At 44.2% G+C, this 23,800-nt stretch overlaps 1 protein-coding gene across 2 annotated transcripts in view; it reads left to right on the top strand.

The window, feature by feature from the left end:
* Positions 1-23,800, top strand: part of LOC8051969 (cytochrome P450 2C31-like) — an 83,951-nt gene that overhangs the window by 37,767 nt on the left and 22,384 nt on the right. The window contains exons 2-5 of one of the 2 annotated variants that reach the window (XM_029995633.4): positions 3,410-3,621; positions 15,170-15,300; positions 18,912-19,018; positions 21,872-22,176. In XM_029995633.4, the coding sequence (XP_029851493.3) occupies positions 3,410-3,621; positions 15,170-15,300; positions 18,912-19,018; positions 21,872-22,176 (755 nt within the window). The remainder of the gene's footprint in view (positions 1-3,409; positions 3,622-15,169; positions 15,301-18,911; positions 19,019-21,871; positions 22,177-23,800) is intronic. The other variant, XM_040504721.2, reaches the window with a different exon arrangement.

Raw genomic sequence — 23,800 nt, 5'->3', positions numbered from 1 at the left:
TATAGAGGTGCACGAAAAGATGTCACACTGATATTTGAACATAAACAACGCTTTTTTATGCGTAGCTTATTACCGGGGTGGTTTATCAGAAAATATTAATGGACCATACAATCAAATTGCGGAAAATGTGGATCAAACAACTACTTCAAATATTTTTAACGTTATCAAAACGAGAATTAAAACTACTCGTGCTCCGAACTCAACGGACTGGCATTTATGCACGGATAATCTAGTTTTCACAAACGGTAACGTTTCGCCCCTTGCCTTCCCCTAACCGCTTTTCACATGTCCTGCATCCAGACAAGACTTGTATACTTCGTCTCACCCTACGATGGACTAAAGGCAGAAGCTACGAACCGCCAGATCCAATCACGAGCAACTTAGACATTGTGTGGTATTTCGCTTCGGTGCACGTATCGGTGCCCGCGTCTCCGATCATTGATGGGAACGGGCGGACAGTGGTTCGGAGGGAGCAATGAGTGACTCAACAATTTTACATTGCAAAGAAAGCCACGACGTACTGGCTCTTTGCAGTGTCGAAACTACAGAAATGACGCAGCGTTTTTGGATTCGGAGCATTTTTGTCCAATCTTAATCAACGTTAGGCATGTCATAGTTTAGCGTGGAACGTGATTGGACCTGGCGGCCCGTGGCTTTCACCTTTAGTCCATCGTAGGATGAGACGAAGTATAGATAATCCGTTCCAAATAGCGAAATTCTTGTAATCCGCTACATTTATCGGTAATTTTGTAAGATATTTGCATATTTTTCAAGGTAATTGTAAAGTAAATTCTTTACTTTTTTAGCTAAGGGAATGGTTGTAAACCCGTGAATTTCTGTTTTCATTCACGAACAAAAAAAAAAATCTTGAGTATCAAACACCAAGTGAAAACTGTTTTTTTTTTTTTTTTTTTTTTTTTAAGGATAAGTTTACCGGATTTACTTTGCAACCTGCACTTAGAAAACCCGGGTTCTGGCAGTGTCCACATTCTCAAATTCAAATGTACTCTTGTGGACAGACTGGACGTGTATTCATCGGCACTAATGTTTGTCTTCGCTTATTTTGTGTTATTGCCTTCGTGTGTCGCTTTTTAGGCCTTTTTACCCGTTGATTTCCCTTCCTTGTTTATAGTCTTCGTCTCAGTGTTTTCCTCGTGTCTCAACAAAAAGGTCGCTGGCTGCTTTGGAAGACACAATTAACACCAACATTATTAGGGGCGAAAGGGGCTAGCGTTGTCCGTATGTCCGTCCGATGTCCGGCGTCAGGTGCTCGTGTAAGGCAAAAAAACACAAAAAACCGCATCTCCACGTGGTGAATGATGTTGATTGGGGCGAAGCTCTGGTGGTGCTTGTCTGCGTAGACGCTGAGCCGGAGCATGTCGAGCCTTTCGTTCATTTTCATTCATGTCAAAAATAGAATGTGTGGTATGGAACGTGGTTATATAAGCATTTGAGCATTTGACCGCAGCGTGACATGGATGAAAACGAATAAAAGATTCGGCATGCTGCGGCTCAGCGTTTACGCAAACAAGCACCACCAGAGTTTCGCCCCAATCAACATCATTCACCACGTGGAGATGCGGTTTTCTTTTTATTATTATTAATATTAAAGAAAACAAAACAATAGCTGACGTCACCTTTTTAAATTTCTTTGCTGACAATGTTAAATAGTAGATTCCCTACTCGACTGTCGTTGGCTGTTGCAGAAAAAGGACGCTGCGCTGCCTTTGCCTCACCTGACATCGAGCTAAATAACACGGAGCTGTGGTACGGCCACCGTGGGTACGGCCAACACGCGCTACATGAGTTTTTGATTGCTTATCGACATTCTATTTTTTGTTTGCCCTAGGACGTAAAGTTAAAGCAACAGCGGGAAAGTAACAGACTACCTTTTAAGTAACGGTCACTTACGTTTATGGAAGCGTAATCTTAAGGGAAATTGGTTACGATTTAGTATTGGGTGGTTGTAAATGGAATTTCTTACTTTTTCTTTTAGTAACGTGTCAAAGTCTGTTCCAGGGAACATAGATAAACTCCTGTGTCCATAAGCTAAACGTAGTTTCTGACTGAAAGCGAGTGCTTCTCCTCAATTGCTTTCAAAGTAACGAAAAGCCCATTCACACACTTTTCACTCTTTAGGATCGTATGCCTTAAAACATCTGAAAATTTCTTACGACAATATAACACGCTGGCATGCTGGCGCCACTTATGTGGTGATCCTCGAACTACATTTCACTGTAGCGAAGACTTTGCGGTGTTTGCGAGATCAAATGTACGTACCGCCTACAAGGAATAGTCGTTTATAAAGTTGACAAGTGTTTTTCAAGTTCTGAAAAAAAAAAAATGATGCGCGACAAACAGGAAATGTACTGGACTGTCAAGTTCTCTGCGCTTACCCAAAGGTGGCATCAGTGTGTTATCACGCCATAAGATATTTTAAGATACATCAAGTGTGTGTTAACGCGCCTTAATCTCTTCGTTTCTTATATTCGCTGTGAAAACAGTGCCTGGAGTGCAAGAGCCTTTCTGTTTTCATCGAAGTTACGATAGGTACCATCTTGATTTGCACTTTATTTCTGTGGCTAATAGCGGCCACTTAGAGATCGGTAGAAATGTCCACCTTCTTCACATAGTCCTCCTTGAGATGAAAGCGCTTGAGCCACCTGTGTGACGATCTTTCCCGTCTGTGCCAAAACCACTTTTAAGACGTGTATCGCGAAAGATGTAGACAGCAACTTCGAGCTCATTACTTACCACAGAATAACGTTCCCGCAGAGGTTTTTTTTTTTTCTTTACTTAATTTAAGTGATAACCACGGGCCACGCTGGGACATATACATACACGTTCAAATGCCCTGCTGGTTCCAGGCCGGGCATCTGGATTGGTCAATCACAACGTCGCGTGCGTTCGCGTGAGGCAGTGATTGGCCGAAGCATGGTTGGGTTCGGCCCCCTTTCTGGTGCGTCGTGCGCCCTGTCGGGCGCTTGGACGCGCATTGGGGCTTGATCTGTCCCCCAGAGCTTATAACCTGTCTGGGGCTATAAACGAATTCTCGCGAATACGCCATTTGGCGGCTACTGATGAGCTGAAAGAAAATGTTCAGAAGTGGGCACGACGCACCAATCGCATTTGGCTCAAGCCGGAGTGTGTGAAGATGGTGGACATATCAACCGATTTCTAAGTTAGCTACAGTAAGACATAAAGGAATAAAGTGCAAATTAATATGATACGGTAGTACCTCCAAATGCCTAGTATGCTGCTTATCACATGGATTGAATTGGTTGCGGTTTATACAAATTGCCTGCCGAAATATCATTCAATGCAACTTACCGCGGAAGTCTTCAAAAAATGTCTTCGACTGAATAACTTATAGTTGTCTCATGTTCTCTTTTGAATTTTCGGCCCTTAGATCCCAGAGTACACTTCATGGCTTCACACTGCTGGGACAATGGTGGTGGCGTTGCTTATTTACTGGTTCTTTGGTGGTACACGGCTCCACAAATCGAAGCATCCCCCTGGTCCTTCGAGCCTTCCGCTATGGGGTAACTTGTCTCTGAGAAGCAACAATTCTTTGTATCGAAAATGTAAGGAATACTGCAAAATCTACGGACCCGTTTTCAGGTGAGTTCAAATAAATGTTGGATTTTTGCTGAACACTTTTTACGAGGTGTGTTAAAAGAAAAATTCCGGGACTGATCTTGTAGCGTAAAAAGTGAGGGCAGCGCGGTGATGCGCGCGTAGCAGTCGAAGGCAGGGAGTTTCCTGCATCATTATGCCAAAGGGCGTGGCTCTATGAACATTTAGAACTGCGCTACACGAGTTTGTTTTACCACGTGCACGAGCATAATGGGAACCGTTCCATAGACTGGAAACCAAAGCAAGAGCGAACATAATTTTTACGTCAAACACGGCAGATATAAAACAGAGACCTCTGGAATGACAGATGGCTTATGTCAAATATTAGTAAGGAGTGCGAGATGGTTTTCAGTGGCACTCGCACCTCAAGAATGGTAGAACGTCACTGAAGTCAAGGAGAGGCGGGTAAGGTCGCCTTACCACTGTCAGACTTCCAGCGATGTTTCGCCGTTTCTTAAGATCGAGTGCCACTTAAAACACCTCGCAAAATTTACTGGTTTTCGACACAAGCCCGCTGACTTATTTCAAAGTTCTTTTATTTGCCTAGTTTTACGCCAAACTGATATTCGCTCTCACTCTGGTTTGCAGTCTATGGTGAAATCGCCATTGTGCCCGTGCGCGTGGTAACAAACGTCGTCGAGCGCAGCTCGGAATGTTCACTGAGCGACGCCCTTTGGGGTGACGAGACACGAAGGGCCTCTCTTTCGGCCGTTGCGCGCGCATCACTGTGCAGCCCTCTCTTTTTACGTTACAAAATCATTCCCGGAACTTTCTGATAACACCTGGTATATACATGGCGTTCAATATGATTTCGGACATATTAAAAAAGAGAACAATTTAGAGCAACATGCGTGCTGTTTCTACCATGTGTTTACCAGGTTTGGCGTACACTAGATGACATAATAACCGACACACCAAGCTGACATATTATCCATAGTCTTTTAAATAACAGCTTTAATATTGCTCGTGGATGTCAGTGTATAACGTGTATTATTTACAAAAACCCACCCATATATCGATCAAAAGGCGAAATAAAAAAAACGCAATAAAATATAGGCAATATTTAAATGTGATGTTGCAGTTGCTGTCTTGACGGTAGTTTTGATTGGAGGCTGAACAGATTTTAACCGTTTTGGGAATGCCAACGGGTCTTTCAGCTGCTCATCAATCCGTTTTCGCGTTTTTGTTGAATGATTTCAAAACTGGACGTCCAAAGAGTACTGGAACCTCCGTTCATAATGACGTGTAAAGTTCGATCCTAGCCGGCGATTGGAGCGCAAGTGTTTCTCACGAGATCCGTCCAGTGCGGGGTTTATGGGCGAAACACGGATATTTCCGCGGACTTCGCATTGAGTACGGAGGACCTACAGAGCCCACCCTGCTTTCTTCGGCAATAAGTGTCTTCTTCGAGGATTTTATGCCGTTTCTTCGCATCCAGTGAGCACCTTGCGGAGCGACATCCCTTAGACCTAACTCAGCGAGGAGCGGACGCAACCACCCCTGCCAACTGCCGCTTCCAGCGTTGAAGACGGCTTAAGACCTAGGAAACCTGCATCCCCTGCACATTTGAGGCAAAAAAGAAACCGCGTGAGCTTCTCGGACTAGTTTGCACCGTACTACATTGAGCTAGCCCCGTTTGGCTTCAGATAGCTGCTTCGCCGGGCTATATACGGCCATTTTCCAGCCACCTACAGATCCCCAACATCAGACTTGTAGACAACAAAGGACAAAAAAAAAAATATATATATATATATATATATATATATATATATGTGTGTGTGTTGTTACGGCTCAGCAATCCGCTTCGACAAGTGGATTATAGCTTTCGGCCCACGTCGACTTATGCCAGTACCAGATAAGGACGAGGCCTTTGCACGGCGTCAACATTAGTGAATCCGAGACCCTACCCAAGCGGAAAACACACTGAAGCTTGGGGGGTGTCCACTTTAACCACCGCCCGATCAGGCCCCGCCTCGACCGCCTAGAAGAAGATCATACAACGCATGGTACGAAGGATCTACTGTCTCACAGCTGGACAATCTGGAGGCAGCGCCTTGTCCTTTACCGTGCCGTCGCCGACTATCCCCGAGCCCGCTGACCGAGCTCTCCCAGTGCCGTCCTCTTCGTATTCTCTACTTGGCCCCGGCGGACCCATGTCCGGCACCCTCGTGGCCACTATCCCCACCAGCTTCACGTGAGTCGCCTCATAGTGGCAGACGCGTCCGTCTTGGCGATGCCGCGTGCTAGCGTCGAGCGCTCTTTGTGAGACGCTTCATGGCACGCTGGCGGCGATTCTGACGCGGGAAATGGAGCCGGCCTTGCGTACTGGTGAAGAGGAGAAGGAGAGAAGAAAAAAACCACTGAAGAATAAAAAAAAAGTTCTAGGTCCAGGGCCAGAGCGACGATATTGCCTACGCATCCCAGAAATTACGCCACCCAACCGAAACAAGGTGGCGACCGTGCGTGCGTCGGTGGAGCACGCCACCATGAGACAAGCGCCAATCGCATTGCCGTGACAAGTCAGAAGTGCAATCGACACCGCGCCTCTTGCTCATGGGTAATGACACGCAACACCAACGGACTCTATCTGCCGCTAATGATACCGATAGTCTTAAGATTGTACGGCAAATTGACGAAAATGATCACTGAATAAGGGCAACAAGGAGTACGGAGGGCAAACAAATCTCCAAGCATCGCTAGATGACCGGTGCGCGACCGAAAAAATAAGTCTGGTCCTGTTCGGTCGCGCGCCACTCGTCTAGCTGTGACTAAATATTTTCGTTTGTTTTTTTGTCCTCTTTGTCCTCTTGAGCGATTATTTCCGTAAGTTATTTTTGAGCTCGCTTGCACATTTCCATTTAATTTCATTATCATGGCGAATTTCTCGCGATTGTGTTGGGTTCTTTGTAACGTTCTCGCGTCACAAACGGCAGTAACCTCCAGGCGTTCCTTCTCGAGCTGTGCCTCCAGGTCTCTCCGATCCTCTCCACCCCACTGACTCGTTGATTCAGGGACTTTTCCCGTCGGGTCGGCTTGTGTTTACAGAGTATAGGTAATGGCGGGGTAGCGGGTACTGAATCTATGTGTAGGTCACGTGACGTCTATTTTCCCTCTAAATCTAGCGAGAAAATTTAATTTGCGTAAGATCTTGCCACCCTCCATGGCATGGGCGCTGCCATCTTGGAATCGCGTGATGTGGCCGCCACAAGGTAACTTCAAATAGTCGCTCCTCTCTCCCCTCCGCGTATTGGCGAAGACGTTGTATTCGTTCCTTTCGTCGTGTTTTACGGCAATTTTTTGTCTTGCTTTGCGACGTTTTGTCTCATACTTATTTTTACTACCTAACTGCATGCCATCATTATGTGCACAACTTCTGAACTGAATTTGATAAGAGATTATGGCTATTTCCACCGTCGGCGTACCGGATACGTGTGAGGAAAGGGATCAGCGCTAGCACTGGCGCACATTGAGTATGTAGATGTCTCAAATACAGACGGGGTTTTAGAGGCCAATTATTTATGACAGCTGCAATTTGCTTTAGTGATAGTGGCTAAATTTTAGTGGCGCATTAAGAAGCGCACTGTATATTTACAATCACAGATTTATTATCTCAAAGAAGGCAAATATAGTTAACTAAAGTAAATCACTACCTGTAATTCTTGAAAGCATTAATGCTCTGCCTTCATAACAAATCCAAAAGAGTTGCTTTTGATTATGGGGGGAATCATTTTGCGGTATAAACAATCACTTGATCTGTTTATTTATGAATTTAAGGAGACTATGCATTGTGTTCGGTGTTATGTCTGCAGTCATTAGAGAGCCTTAAGATATCCAATTCAATTAATTTACTTGGACACAGAGGGTTCGCTCCACGGGTGCAAACCGTGCCAAAGAAAGCCTGTGAGTGCCTGAGAATGGCGCTTGAAGCATGCAATATGTGACGCCGAAAAGAAGCCGTCTGCATGGAAATCACTCGAGTGCAGCGCTGACGATGCAAGATTTACTCTCGACACCGCTGAAAGTAGAACTCGCATCTGTTCAAAGAAATGAAGATTTCTTTACACAAATTCATGAAGTGGTGCCTGGAATTTGGCTTGAGCTAAGCTTGCTGTAGGTCAGTTCTCTTGCGCCAGTCATTTTATTTCGCAAATTATACGGAAGACAGACATCGGACTTCAGTTGACGGGTTTGTCCTTCATATCCAATCCTCAATACGTCACGAGGAAATATCCGTATAACAAATAGCTTTCTGTAGTCATCATTGTGAAATGCTGCTAATGAATAGTTTGGCAGGGCAGATAGTTGAAAAAAATTCCTACTCGGCTTAGGATGGGCCATCAAAACATATCTCGAGTATTTAATTTACTTAAAAAAACAATAAAGCACTAACACTTTTTTTTTTGCATTACGCGAGCTTTTCGGTCGCCAATTTTCACAAGACGTTGGTGTCGTCGACCTGCTTTATTAGCGTGCCTCCAAGCATTAGTCTCTTCATTAGTTTATTTTTATAGAAACTAGTATCAGCGAGCACGTCCAGTACGGCCGTAGACGTTCGCAATCCTTTGCCAGCATCATCCCTAAGGAATTGGCAGTATTTTAAAATAAATAACTAAATAAACATGATCAGATAAAGGTAAAAACGTTTCGAATTTAAGCTCATAACTACTTCGTTGTTCTCAAGGTTGTTCATTACTCCTGCGTCATTGGTTCTGTACCACGAGGGATACATTTATATTACAAAACTAAGCGAAAAAGACTTAACACACCAACTGAGCGGCGAACCGGCTCAAATCGAAACCAACAAAATAGACCATTTTCTATATTACCTAAGCATGAAGAAGAATGCAGAGATATGTGCTCCACGTTCCACACGCGCAAGCCTTCCCGTATAAAACATTCGAAGTAAATAATCAAAATAAAGCGTTCACAAACGCACGTGCATTATGCCATTTGTTTTAGGTATTTGCTTAAGAAAAGTTACTACTGCTGAGGCCAGCACGTGCGGCGCGTGGAACATCAATTTCTGCATTCTACTTGATGCTTGGATAATATAGCAATAGGTCCATTGAAGCTACGTTATGGTAATGTTGATGATGATGGTGATGACTGTGCGGCTTTTTCCCTTTGAAACTGGCGGGCTCAAACTGATTTCGTGCCCAAGCCTGGGACCCATTGGGTCTTAATGGCTCCTGTTGTACACATTTTACACCAGTCCTCGAGCCTTTTTTTGGTCGACTCTACAGCAGTTTTGTGCACACCGCTGGGGATCACGTTCGACTTTGTAGCAGGCCTGTCTGCATCTTCTCCCCGCCTTGTTTCGTCGAGTTGCTGTGGTTTCCCTGTTGGTATAAGGAAGTCCAATGCCTTAGCGAGCGTCAAGGGGGTCCCAGGTTTTGATCCGTTGTCCTGTGGCCGAGTAGGCTGGAGACTCGCACAATCTAGAACAATGCCTGCCACCGTTTCGTCAATAGCCCCGCACGACCTGCACACACTCGTGGTCACAGTGTTGTCGAACCACCGCTTGTAAAGCCACTTCCGGAGAGCCCCCGCTCTTGCTTCAAACAGCAGGCGACTGACTAGGCTGTTGTAATACAGCCGGGTCTCCCAAGTGATGGTCTGCTTATGCATCACGTACTCATACAGCGTCGACTTGGTTTGGGCGTCTTGGAGACGCGGCTTGGTTTCTTGGTCACGAACATTTTTTCGGACCTCTGACTCCCAGTCTTTCGCCGTCGATGCTTGTGCAGGGTTAGAAAAATATTCATACTAGCGTTCCAGTCGATAGAGACGCTTCTGCCAGAGGGTTCGCAATCCAGTTAAATGGGTGTGCGTGCAAAGTCTCTTGGCCCAACGGCAGCTGTACACATGGCGAAGCCGTTCATCGTATTCTATTTTGCTGTTCGCCTCCCGGGCATCGAAGAAGCACCAGTCCAAGTCAGCCTGGACGGTCTTATTTGCAACTGCCCCATGGCCGCTCAGAGCCTGAAGCCCCATCTCTCTTTGCCGACGCTCCATATGGGCGCGTATATCTGCTGGGACATACACCATAGAATTGGCAAATGTCACTCTTAGTACTACTACCGCCTTCCACAGTTCTCTAGACACAATAAACCTGTTACAACACCCCAAGTTGCGTTTTCGGAGGATGTTCGTTCCTCGAATGGATGCTTGGTGGAGGTGTGTGTGATGCATTTGCAAATAGTCTTAGGTCTTTGACAGCTTGTTGCCCAAGTACTTGTACGAGTGAAATATTATGACACTGTTCCCTCCGAGTCGAAGAGTAACAAGTGTTGTCTCGTGTGGTCCCTCAAACCCCATAACTGCTGACTTGCTGCTGTTAAATTTCCAACCAAGCTATGTAGCCTTCTTGGTGTATATGTCAAGCAGCTGTTGCATATCGCACACTGATGGCGCAGTCAGAACAACATTATCGGCGTAAGTCAGTCACAGAAGTACCCATTTAATACTGTCTCTGTGCTCTAGGTGAGCCGGCGAGAAGACAAGTCCCGATCGGGTGAGTTGCTTCTCTAGGACGGCTACATACAACATGTGCAACAAAGGAGAGAGCGGGCGTCCCTGGCGTAGTCCCCTCGCACCAGGACATCTTCAAAGTTAGCCGCATCTAGCTGTGCCCTAACAATATTGCCATGGTATAGGCCGTAGATGACCGCATGACCGCGGTCCAATCTAGGTGGCTGTTTAGCTGTTTTAGCTGGCAAATAAGCCGAGCTCGAAGAACGCTGTCATACGCCTTTGCAATGTCCAGGAAACAAGATACGAGACTCCGGTTTTCTTTTCTGACCGCTTCGATAAATTGTGTGAGAGTAAAGATTCAATCTTCTAATCGACTTCACCCATGAAAGCCCTCTTGAAGTTCCGTAACAAGTTCCACCCCCTTCGCCCATGCGGTCATGCGCTCTTTCATAATGTTGGCGAAAGTCCTATATAGTATGTTAGTCACGGTTAGTGGTCTACAGCCTTTGAAGTACTGAGGGTCGCAGCCTCTTTTCGGAACCATAACGACTTTCCCGTGCGTCCAGTCGCACGGACTGGCTTCCGTTCCAGAGACAATGTCATAGAATATTTCAGCGGGTTGATCTCTAGAATCTTTCCCCCGGACTGTGAGGACGATTGCTGGAATCTCGTCTAATCCCTGGGCGATATTGCTCTTGATGCGAGCCAGCGCGCGAAGCACTGACACGCTGCCGATCGACATACTGTCAATATTGTCCGGTGTACAGCCTTCACTCAGCTGGGGTCGGGGATCTTGCAGTAGTACTGCTCTCGGAAGCGAGAGCAGTCCTATCATGTGACCTGTAAGGTTTCATCCCAGTCTCTCCGTGGGCAGTCCTGCGCCCTCGTCAAGAATGGTTGGTCGCTGATTTTCTCCATTGAGAGTTCAGAGGTATCTCCAGAACTTACAGGATGCATCTTTACCACTTGAATTTATGTCTCTCACAGTGTCCAAGTTAACTTGACTCATTTTCTCCTGTACAAGCTAGTTGGCTCGCTTCTGCTTCTGATAAATGTTCCACCTTATTGTACCTTCGTCGCTTCGCGTGTGTCAGCGCACTCTGTCCACCGGTCAGGTAACTATTAATACGAAAAAGTCTATAGGTCAGTTACGTGACGTCAATTTTTCCACAAAATTTAGCGGCGAAACTTACTTTGTGTTAGGTAACGTGACATGAAGTCATGTGACATCGTTTTGCCCACGAAATTTAGCGGGAAACCGAATTCGTGTTGAGGTCACGTGACGTCATTTTTCCCGCTAAATCTAGAGGGGAAACTGAATTTGTTTATAGGTGCCGTCACACAAAGTCATGGGACGTCATTTTCCCCACTAGATTGAGCGGAGATACTGAATTTGTGTTGAGAGTCAGGCGACGTCAGTTTTACAGCTAAATCTTGCGAGAAACTGGATTTGCGTATTCGCGCGACCATGTCACATGATGTAAATTTTTCCGCTAAATGTAGCGGGGGGAAACGGATTTTGGTGTATAGTTCACGTGACACGAAGCCACGTGACCTCGATTTCCCTGCTAAATTTACCGGAAAAAATGACGTCACGTGATGACGTTGTGTGACGTCACGGGTAGAGGCTTCACAAAATACGGAACAACTATAGCCAAGGAACGTTTCACGTTAAAATACTCATGGTTTATGTCCCCGCTCCTCCACTCGTGATTCGCCCTACTGCGTTCTTGTCGGCTAATATAGCGATTTCATTAACTGCGGAGGAGAAACGAGGTGCGCCGAAGTCGCCGCGCCCCGCGCATATCTTTTATTCTGTCGGTGACAATAGCAACAATGGCGTCGGACTCTCCGGCGCTAAACGTTTTCCTAGCCTAGCCTATAGTAATTAGGACCGGGCGTCAATTAAAATGTTTAACATGAATAATCGCCATTTTTTTATCGATTAAATAATTAATGAATGGAATTCGTTCATTCGCATGCCATTTTTTTTTTTTTTAGAAAGCCAAAATTATATGTCGCTTTCTGCTGGAAGTTTGATAAACGGCGCACTGTGCAATTCTGAATTTTAAATGAACCTTGAAGTGTAGTTGAGAGCGGTCAAAGAAGAAAACGCCCACACTCAGAAATTATTACTTCAGCCGCAGAACTGAAGAAGTCCGTTGATATTCTCGGGCAATAGAGAACTCCCTTGATTGTTCACAACAGTCCCTTCTGCGCTAAACGGACCCCACAGCAGGGCGTTGAAGTGGCCTTGGACTCGTATAAACTTCTTCAATTGTTGGGAGTTACAAATTTCGCCCCTAAAGTTTACTTTAGGTAAAAATCTCAACTAAAGATTGCCTTCCTGCAGGTGCCCTCCTCCACGTCTGCGTGGTGAAAGCGTTGCATTTTTCTTTCTTTTTTTTGTGTTAGTCAAAATGTAACCGATTGACCGGTAACAAATCAATCGGGATAAAACCATCAATCGATAATTCAGCACGTCAACCGACTAAGTGCCCATCCCTAATTAATAATTTATGAAAATGTTAAGTATCCCTTTCTGGTGCTTCGCCATTTTGTGGGAAGCGCAACGTCGGCGCATCCGGCATTGTCACGCTCGTGTGATGCTCAAAATGTAATCAAGATATGTTTACATCCCACTTCTATGTGTCGTTATGGATTGAAATTTCGGCGCTTTTTCAACGTTCAGTTCCAAAATGGGGAAATAAAAACGCGAGAATTGATCGATGACTATTTTGAAACCCGATGGCATCTCGAAGACTGTTTTAACTGAGATAGTTTCTAGCCCTTACTGCCATCAATACCGCAATTACAACATCACTCCTAAAACTGAATATTGAAAAAAAGGCTTATTCACCAATTTTAAATGAGATGAGGATAGGACAACGCTTAATTAAACCTAGGACCAATTTTAGGTAAATTGTCGACTTACCGCGACGGGTTTTCCCTCGTCTATTATCCGCTAAATTTGATAATTACGTTGCGAAGAAGCTACCCGTGCAACTCTCACCACCTTAAAATAATGCGTTCAGATTAAAATCAAGTATCCTGTAAGTTACGTCTTCAAAATTGGCAGTCTTAAGTTATCTTGCTCCTTCGCCAAACTATACCGTTACTGACCAAAATTACTGACATTAAGTTCTGTAGGATGTTAAATTCTTGACTATTAAGCAGATGTATATACATCTGAATGGGGATATAGCGACATTTAGTGTAGACATTATTTTTGGAGGTATTTCCTATTGGTGTCTTCTTCATATCTGGCAAGTTCGGAGAAACCAAATCCAGGAGAATCGGGAAGGGGGGGATTTTTTAAAAGAGAAATTTGGACAAAAATTTATTTGATGATAACTTCTCTACATTTATATTGCACTGCTTATGCTAGCGAGATACATCTGGGCGTCGCTATCATTGCAGCTGTTTGTTACGAAGGTAACAACTCCTTGTTTAAGTGCGGGTAAAGGCGGGTGGGTGTGATTTGCGATTTCCGGAAGATTTTTCTGTCAATCGTACAACCATACAAATTGGTCGAAATCCAGGAGTCCCCCGGGAAATACGGGAGACTAGGCAGGTATTCTTCCTTATTTAAGTACAAGAAATTCACCGAAGTCCATGTTTCATTTAACCAGAAGATGAAACCTAGTAAAAACCGTGAATAATTTCGTTAAATAAGAATGTAAAGATCGTTTTAACTTATGCAGGTTGTTTTCGCTAAATTGTACGAAGTCTTTAAGCTGGCGCGCTCTACACGTGTAGAATGAGTGCAATATTCTTCGTAGTCTTATTGAGCAAGTCAATTATTTTTTGCAGTGTGTTTGTTCTACTGGTTATGAACACAACATAATTGGCTAACTAAATATTACTTTTGTGAACAAACCCTTCAACAGAAAGGTTGCAGAGCAGGTTGTAGAGCGTTTAAACGCCTGCTAATTAATATGTGTTAATTAGCCATTTTAGAAAAACAATATTCTTCTTAGCTTGCTCAATGTGGCTGACAATAATGCTGTATGGTGCAACGTGCGTAGCCTGCACCAGCATTTGTTTTTAGCTTGGCACACTTCAGTTGATAAAACCTGTATAACAGACAGCATTCGATTTTATTTCTAGGCGCCATTGTATTCCAGATAAAATGGCAGTCGTTGACACGCGTTAAATGTAAATGATGCAACTACGCGGCTATAAGCTGTGTTAGGCAGGTGAACGCAGTATGAGTTGGGCAAGTTTCCCTTCGTAATAAACAGGCTAATTATGTTGTCGAAATCGAAGACGTTCACTCTTACGTGCGCAAAATGAAAAAAAAGACACTCTTCAGAGAGACATATTGGCACGCGTGTTGCCGAGCGAGCGCGTGCGTGGCCGAATGGTTAGCGGGCTTGACTCTCACGCGGAAGGTCTAGGTTCGATTCCAACCAGCGGAATGTGCTTTTATTTATTCTTTCAACTTAGCATTCGCGTAGGTTCGAGAACATTCTCGTCAGATCGAGTTCCAAATGTTATACGTGCCCAAAGTTCTGCGCCGAATGTTCTAGAAACCCACAAGGGTACATAAGAGACTCCGCATGGCGAGAAGAGTCAGTCTTGCCCCAGCGTACGATCCTGCTGTTCCGCCGCCATCGACGCCCGCGACGCTCTTCTGTTATCTTCTGTTTCCTTCTCGTTCTGGGCACAAGTTCGCCTCCCTAAACATTTAGTTTCTTCAGTTATAATCGCCTCATCAGTTGTCATTCGTGACAATATATAGCGAAAAGAAATAGCGTCTCAAAGAAGAGCCATAGTGGGCCGTGCATAAAAAGTTACTTTAGAAATACATCAACGTTTCAATTATTTATAAAGCCATCATTAACACTGCAGTTGCAATATCTTATTAGACGGCGCAGAAAGATTCTGCGGGCTTCAATAGATATCGCTGTGGTCTAATTTCAAGTTATCGACGTTGAGAGCTCACACAAGCCCATGTTTCTTGTTGTCTCGAAATATGGTGGACATTTTATTTTATGTTTAAGGGTACTTTTAATAATACTTTGTTTTGACGTAGGAAACCCTTTCTCTTTCTTAGGGTGAAGACTGCAACAGCTAATATAGTCATCCTGAATGACTGGGCGCTCATCAGACAATTCTACTGCGCCGAAGATGAACGCAGCAAACCTCGGCAAACTATATTTTATGAAGTTACACAGGGCACCATGGGTACGTGACCACCAGTGCTGCTATGCTCAGTTTGAGCTATTAGAGGGTGCGAGTTATAAAATGATTAATTAACCCCCCGGTTGTGTAGAAGTGCTTGGCGTTTTGAAAGTGACCTCCATCGCTATTCGCTTTGCGCAATTACCATTGGCGTTCTAAGCACACCGCGTGTACGCAACGGCCCTGGTAAATAAAAGTAAGAACTTCAGCTTAGCACATTTTAATCAAAGCTTTTGAATGGTATGTGTGCAAAATATAAGAGCACTAAAATCACAACCTCTCTTTAGAGGTATTAGACATATATGACTCTATGTTCCTCGTCCGAAACAGAATGGTTTATATGGCCAAGCCACGGGTTAGGGCTTCAAGACTGTCGTATGTTGGTAGAGCCAATAAACATGTTGTGTTCCAGGTTGCAATCGACGTAGATAAATGGACATTTCTTCGAAATTAGTGTCGTGTAGAGACACTCGTCTGAAAGTGATATTTGCGTGTGACTTGTGGTTTGTAGCTCCCGCAAACGTGCTTTCCGAAAGTTACCGACACTTACTAGGCGAGTGTCAAGTTACGACAATGTGAACCTTCAGTATAAACAATTGGATTCATATGATGCACCTGGCCGTTAATTATATTAACCGATGCATATCCCGCGTGTCTCAAATAGCGGCCAGACTCTTTAAATCGACCGTAGAATGCAGTTTCTTAACCTATCGCGTTCCGATTTTCTACAACGCTGGCCACAGGTGTTGCATTTTTTCTATGAAATTCGGAAAAAGAGGAAAAAGAAAAAAAAGGAAAAAGGCTTAACTCCTATGAAATGCAGAGAAGTCACCAGTCTTCAAACCAGACTTGTACACGTTACTGAAAAAAAGTAAGGAATTACATTTACAATTACTCAAGGTTAAATTGTAATTTATTTTAATTACAATTACCCTCCCATGAAAGTAACTGACCGTTACTCCAAAAAGTAATTCGTTACTTTCGTGGCGTTACTTTTAACATTATTGTCCTCAAGTAAGAAACAAAGGGAAGAGGGTTATTCTTGCCAACACCTGGCTCTCGAATGTCTCGTCAGGCATTTTGCATTATGTCTTACTAAAGATGTCGATTGCTACGCTGAACACCATTTGAGCTAAGGCACTGGATGGGTGTGCCATATTGTTCCTCACGAATGGTTCATGCTCTGCATTGAGCTTTTTCAGCGAAGGAAGGGAAGTACTATTTACCTCGAGTGTAGAGCAAAGCTTCGTCGTTGCAGCCGTTGCCTGCTATTCGAGAGATTTAGTAGATCCTTCCGATACATCCGATATTCGCGATAACTATACCCGATAACGATATGATTCATACGCAAAGACGGCGGCGAAGTATCGGATATTTTTATTGGAGTCATCGAACCGATCTACTAAAATTCTCCATTCTCTAAATCGCGAAGCTGTATACGTCATCAATAGCAAAACATAGTTGTAAGTTGTAACAGTAAGGTGATAATTAAATAATTAAATAATATATAAGGTTTGGCTCGATATTCTTCTTCCTGTGGTTCTGAACAGTTAGAACCTCATTTGAAACGTTAGTGAATAAATTAATTACAACGTCAGTTAAAACAAGGAAATGTAAACGCACGTTTGCCGTGTGTACCTTTCTTGGTGCCGTTCAAAAACGCACGGAGCACGAACCGACTGCAGCTTCTCCAGTGTTCTCCAGATTGACGTCCGCTGATGCAGGCAGCAAAGGGTAGAGTACTGAGTAAACCGCGCTATGGCCGCACTCACGAATTTCACTCTCTCCTCAAGCCCAGAATATCAAGTCTACGTCAGCCACCATTGTTTTATTTGTAAAAATATCTGCTTGAGATAAGATGCATCCTGCTGGGGCAAAACAGGAAGAAGAAGAAAGGAAGACTACTGCCATTTTCTAAATGCTCGCAAAAAAGCTAACTCACAAAAAGGGTAGGGTAGACGGAGCGTTGTCTCCTGTTGTGAAATTTTGAAAATGGTCTTAGTCACTATATCTGAGAAGGACATTGTTAATTCTTTTCAGTGCACTTACCGCTTCGAGCTTCTCGGAGAGGCGCACAATCACTTGGTGTCCTCCTCTCCCCATCTTCGATCGCAAAGAAAAAACAAAGGGACTAAAAAAAAAGCGGAAATTACTTGCCCCCCCCTTTTTTTTTTTTGTAGAATTGTTCATTTGGATTTTTTGACATTGATGTTAGGGTATAAAAAAATATAAATTCAGCGGCTTGGTGTTGCAAAAAAAAAAAAAAGGCTTTGCGGAACTGAAGAGTGCCAAGCCTTCCTTTGCGCTGGTCGATTCGCGGGACAGTGTCACTGCGCTCGACTTTACAAAAATGAAAAAAAAAAGAAGAAATAAACCTTTATTTAGAATGGGGGTGGGGGGGGGGGGGGGTTGGAATTCTGACCAAAAAAAATGTAACGAATTACAAGGAATCCGTTACGTCAAAAATGTAAGGTAATTACTTTAAAATTACTCTAGAAAATATGTAATTATTTCGCTACAAAATTACTGATTAATGTAAGGGATTACAAGTAATTTCGTTACTTGTAACGGATTACGTACAAGTCTGCTTCAAACCATAGGACGCCCTATGGTTTGAAGACCGGTGGCTTCGCTGCGTTTCCATAGGAGTTAAGCCTTCCCTTGTAACCCTGAGATGTAGGAAAAATAAAAAAATAAAAAACGGACAGAACAACAAAGTCTCTAACACAGCTGTGTTAGAGACTTCGTTGTTCTGTCTGTTTTTTTTTTTATTTTATTTTCCTACGTTGCAGGGTTACTATGGTTATCATTCACAGCTCGCCTGCGTTTTTACCTTTCTTCACGAGTTAAGCCTTTTTCTTTTTTTTTTACTTTTTTCTCACGTAAGTTCGCTCTGAGAATTTTATTAAAAAGATGCACCACCTGTTGCCGACGCTGTACAAAATCGGAACGCGATAGGTTAAGAAACCGATTTTTGCGGCCGATTTAGAGCGCCTGGCCACTATTTGGGACACGGGTACAACGTAAAGAAGAAGCTGGTGGTTACACAATTTTCCAACTTTTAACTGACCCTTGCCAACTCAACTACAAACTGATAAGAATCAAACCCTCTAACGCTGCCTTACTTTGAACGAGGTAAGCTTTTGGCAAAAACAGCAGAGACCTTCATACTGGTTGTGCAACTACGCCAGTATAATTGCGAAATATTTCAACCGAACGTTTCTGAAGCCTGGTGCGATTTATGATGAGATTATGTGTAATTAAATACAATCTTCACGAATGTAAACATTTGAGTATGAAAAACACCATACGGCCGGTCCTAATGACGTATAAAGCCATTCTTTGGCAAATACGCGATAACCTGTCGAATATCAAGGTCCCTCTTGTTGCGAAATATGACTGCGATCCATTCATACCAAAGGTTGCGCAGTATAAAAATTACAAGTACTACAAGGTTTTGGTAAATGAAAAGTTATGAAGTGGAAACAACTTACTTGTAAGTTGCCGGATTTTCAGAATTGAAATTGTGGTTCGTTGAGGACGAATAAGGTTGATCGTCACAAAATATATTTAGCAAACGTAACCACGCATGTCGCGCACTTCTTTTATTTCAGGTATGGCTAATCTCAACGGTGAAGCGTGGACGGAGAATAGAAATTTCAGTCTCCGAGTGCTCCGAGATCTGGGCTTCGGAAAAACACCGATGGAGGAGAATATCAAGGTACTTATGATTAGGTAGTAGATTTTTTTTGGTTCTAACCGAAAAACACAGATAAGCGTCTGTCGGTTGCAAAAACACGCAACCAAAACACTGATAAGCAACCGTTGACTTCCAACCGGTTTTTAACGTTTATTCGAGACAGATCACCGTAATACACCTGTATTACAAAAAAAAAACAAAAAACATAAATACAACCTTCAATTTTCTTTTAAAAAATAACGGGAAGCCTATGGCTTACTCTACTCACTTTTAAATGAAATGCATTTTAACGGAACCATTCAATCCCAAAAGATTGCCCGCGCATGCCTGCATTTCGGGCAACATTTAGCGGGCAAATTGACATCACGTGACTTACGCTCACGTGAAAAATACATCAAGTGAAAAAATTGTCGTCCCATGACGTCAAATCCGTTTTCCCGCTAATTTTAGAGGGAAAATCCACCTCTTGTGACGTAAAACACCTCTTCAGATTCCCCGCTAAATTTAATGGGGAAAACCATCTTGACGTGACCTATATACCCATTCAGTTTTCTCGCTAAATGACGCGGAAATATTGATGCCACGTGACCTAAATATTCGTCCAGTGTCCCCGATAAATTTAGAGGAGGTAATCGACCTCACATAGCCTGATGTCGCGTGACCTGTACGGAGAATTCGTTTATCTACTAAATTCAGCTGCGAACTATACGTCAGGTGGCACACCAATTCTCTCTCATCCGTTGCCCTTCCCTTTCCCCCTCCCCGTGCCTCTTCTCTCTTATGGTACGTTTACACTTGCGGATCCGCAAGCGAATCCGCCCAGCTTTTGCTGCTGGGGCGAAACGCTGGGCGGAAAACGCGGCGCAGAGCCGAATAGGTCCAGGACCTATTTCTGCCGCCGAACAAGGCGTTTCGCCGACCGGAAGCGACGTTCTTGCGCAGCACGACGCTGCCGACGTCACGAGTACGTGTTCTTCCTGTTTGTTTTCGGCAATGGCGTCGACGGCATCGAAGACACCCAGCGTCGCTGGCATGGCGAAGCGTCACTGGCATACGAGCGAAGACGAGGAAGGAGGCAAATTGGTTGTCCCGTCCTTTCTCGATCTCGTAAGCATGGGCGAACCCACGACCGCTGACGGCAACGCTGCTTTTTCGGCGGTCGCTGCTCCGCTTTCTCCATCGCAAACAGGGAAGACGAGAGAAGAATCCTTGCAAATTCCTCTTTTTCGTCTACGTAATCATCCATCAGCTTCGCGCTGTTTTTTCTTTTTTTTTTTTCTGTATGGGATGCAGCGTCAACGAGAAGCTCACGCCTACCTGTCGAGCCAAGAACAGAGAGATTGGGGAGCAGCAACGCCCGGGAAAGACAGTTGAGGTGGGAACTCTCGAGCCTTTTCGTCATATTCGACGGGATGTTACGAGAACAGCTTCCGCAGCCGGCGCCGCCGCCGCTGCTCGAAGGAATTAGATCTAAACGCAACCCGCTCGTCGCCGCTGCCGCCGGGCGCGGATCCGCTCCCGCGGCAGCGGATTTATTCTCAGGTGTAAGTGTACCATTATATGTTCTACCATTCTGTCCCTTCCCCTCCCTCTCCTCTCCCTACCCTTCACCCGACCTCTCAACCAAGCTATCCCCCATTCTACGGGGCACTCCCTTCCATTCCTCCCCTCCCTTGGTCATGTGAACCAACAATTCAGTTTCTGAATTCCTCTCTTCTTTCTTCCCTCTCCTTCCTCTTCTCTCACATCACAATCCTTTAGTTTCCTCTCCCCCCCCCCCCCCCCCCCCCCCCCGTTCCATGTGTCCCTTCTCCTCCCACTCCCTGGTCACGTCGCATCAATTCAGTTTCCAAAATATATATAAAAACAAAGGGACTTTACTCTTGGAACGACTGTTTAATGTATACCTAACAAATGAAACAATAGCTCCTAAAGAGTGCATTGCACGCATACAGGACTTCTAAATTTAAAAAAAAACGCGGACAATATTTTTAAAGTTTAATAATCGTGAACCTATTACGGGTATTTTCTTTACTATAATTGCTTGGAAATGATAAAAAAAATTTAAAGATCGGATAAAGAACACGGCTATGAAATGAATGTTCCGATGATCAGGTTTATGATGATGAACTAGCTGTTCCGTTTGTGTCCGGTGAGTTTAATATATCGTACACAGGTCTTGCATAGGGCGGGGGGCAGGGGGAATTAGTGTGGCCTATGTTGGATCTTTCGTCGCCAATGCTCCAAACGACTTTTTGTTTGTTAAACAGCCTTCCACCAGGCCATGTTTGAGCTGGCACCATTTTTGATAGCTTGGAGCTATCACGAATTGCGCCCTTTTTGCCGTTACACTCGAACTACGGTTCACTAGAGCGAAGAGTTTGCGGTTTTTGTGACATCAAATGTATGTACTACCTAAAGGAAATTGTCGTTCACAACAGCGGCAACATTTCTTTCAAGACAAAAAAAAAAAAGAAAGAATGATACGCGAAAAATAGGAAATGTATGGTACTGCCAACTTTTTCACAGCTTTAATAGGTGGTGCCAGTATGTTCTCGTTGTTAAGGATTTTAACATGCTTCAGTGCACAGGGTCATAATCACTAGCAAGTGTGTGAACAGGCCTTTACTGCGCACCTTTAGAACGCTGCCAGGTAAATGAAAATTGAGGTGCGAATAACACATTCCTGAAATAGGTTATTATACTTTATCGTTTTCTAAATTCATCGGCTCGTGTGTGCACTTCTAGGCAATTTGACGTTGGCATCGCGGGCTGCCGAATTTCGGTGCCAGTCAGTTCTGGTCGAAGCAATCTTAGCAGCATTCGTAGACGTGTTGCAATGCAACACAGCAATAATTACTTCTTATATTACAGGAGGAATTGTTGAACCTTATCAACAAAATAGAAGGAGCCAAAGAACGTGCTGTTCCGGTTTTCGAGTTCATCCTTTCAAGCACGCTCAACGTTACCAGTCTTTTTTTGTTTGGAAACAAATGTGTTTTAAACGACCCGAAGCGCGGGAACCTTGTCAAACACGTCGACAAATTTTCGGAGTTACTTCATTTCGACTCGATAATCGAATGCAAACCCCAATGGCTAAGCCGACTTGAAGCCAGCCTGCCCTTCACTAGAACGGGGGCCATGAGGAGAACCCGTCAGGTGCTTCTGGACTTTATCAGGTGAGCTTCGCACTTTCATTTCGCAGAGGGATGGAGGGCAGAGTAATATGGCGGTTTCAGTGACACAATTCCAGCTCAATATTCTACCGAACGCCAAATTGATGAACTTTTGCCGTCTGCATGTCTTTGCGCGGAGGCAATGTTTTACAGGTCTTTATAGCTTTTGCTGTCATGATCGACAGCGTTTTCAGGAGTAGTTGGCAACACAATAGAGCATAACCGGCCTCTGAATTTTTATACATGCGGGTCTTTATTCAGACTTGAGACCAACCGGCGATCGAGAAGCCGACCCGGCAGCAGTCATTGAAGCCTAAATATATAGAGACGCCGTTGGGGCGACTCTGAATAAAAACGCATCGAAATAAATTTGGGTTTATGCGGCCCAAATACGTCCACGAGCGTAGCTACTAAGTTCTGTCCTAGACGAAGCCACTCGCCATGATTTAGCGTTTCATCGGCACCCAAAACGACGCCAATGCAGAGAGCAAGTCGTCTCCTTCTTGCGCAGGAGTTGCGCTGGCGTCAAAATAACGCCGAGCTCTGATTGGTTTTGATTGAAAAGATAGCGTGTAGACCTCAGTGTTATATGCCTTAAGATATACCCACAATTTTTTTTTCAGCCAATAAGATCTTGGCGTTCTGACATCATCGCCATCCCTGTGCAAAAAGCAGACGAACTTGGGCTTTGCATTCCTAAGCGTCCGTGCATAAACAAATAACGAAAGTCGCAGACGCTGTTCATCAATATGACGGAACGTAGTTTACCGGATGGGAAAAGACGTTGCGTGGAACCGTCCTAATGCCTCATTCACACTGGCGGTTGAACCGCGATCGTGAATCGGTTGCGAACGTGGTTGCTTAAAGATTCGGTGCAGTTTCAAACGAATTTGATGATAAAACAAGCAAATTCACTTCACGGTTGCGATTAGAACGCCATTGTGAATGCAGCATAAAAGCTACAGTGAAGCAGCACATTGTACGTCTTATTGACACAAATTATGAGATAAAAGCATGTAACCCTTTAAACTATTTCAACGTACTATAAAGAAAAAAGCTTCGCCGACAGGCGAGTTGATTACAAGCACGAACTCTTGATGAAGACGGTTCGGAAGCAAGATGAGATTCACGGCCTATAGCCACAATATAATTAATTTAACTACCACGGTAAGAACAACATGCAATGAAACAAGAGTGGGGTGTAAGAAAGATTGCTGTTGACACTGAACGCGTGGCACTTGCCAGAAAGAGTACTTTCGTCGCCACGAATGTAACCGGTGCCACCAGATGACTTTTCGACGATCGGCTAGGGGTCGCCTGTCATGGGCCCGGTTTACAATGCTGCTTTATGGGATACATATTTATTTTTAAGGTTGTTTTCATGCTTGTGCTACGTAGAACTTGCTACGTGCACTACGGGCGTTGCTTAGACAGATTTTTGTCTTTGGCCCTAGTTTCATGCCTCAACTGCAATATGAAATGTTTCACGAGCACTTTCAAGTGATGAGTTCTATGGCGAGGTGCTCAAGCCAGCGTCCGTCAAGGTCAGAGCAGACGCACCAAGTGGAACGCGTACACGCAGAGGTGCATAGCAACGAAACACTTTTTCGTTTTTTTTTTTATTGTT

This window comes from Ixodes scapularis, unplaced genomic scaffold, assembly GCF_016920785.2.
Source record: "Ixodes scapularis isolate PalLabHiFi unplaced genomic scaffold, ASM1692078v2 PGA_scaffold1__304_contigs__length_218370807, whole genome shotgun sequence".
Taxonomy (NCBI): domain Eukaryota; kingdom Metazoa; phylum Arthropoda; class Arachnida; order Ixodida; family Ixodidae; genus Ixodes; species Ixodes scapularis.
This window is presented reverse-complemented; position numbering and strand designations above follow the sequence as displayed.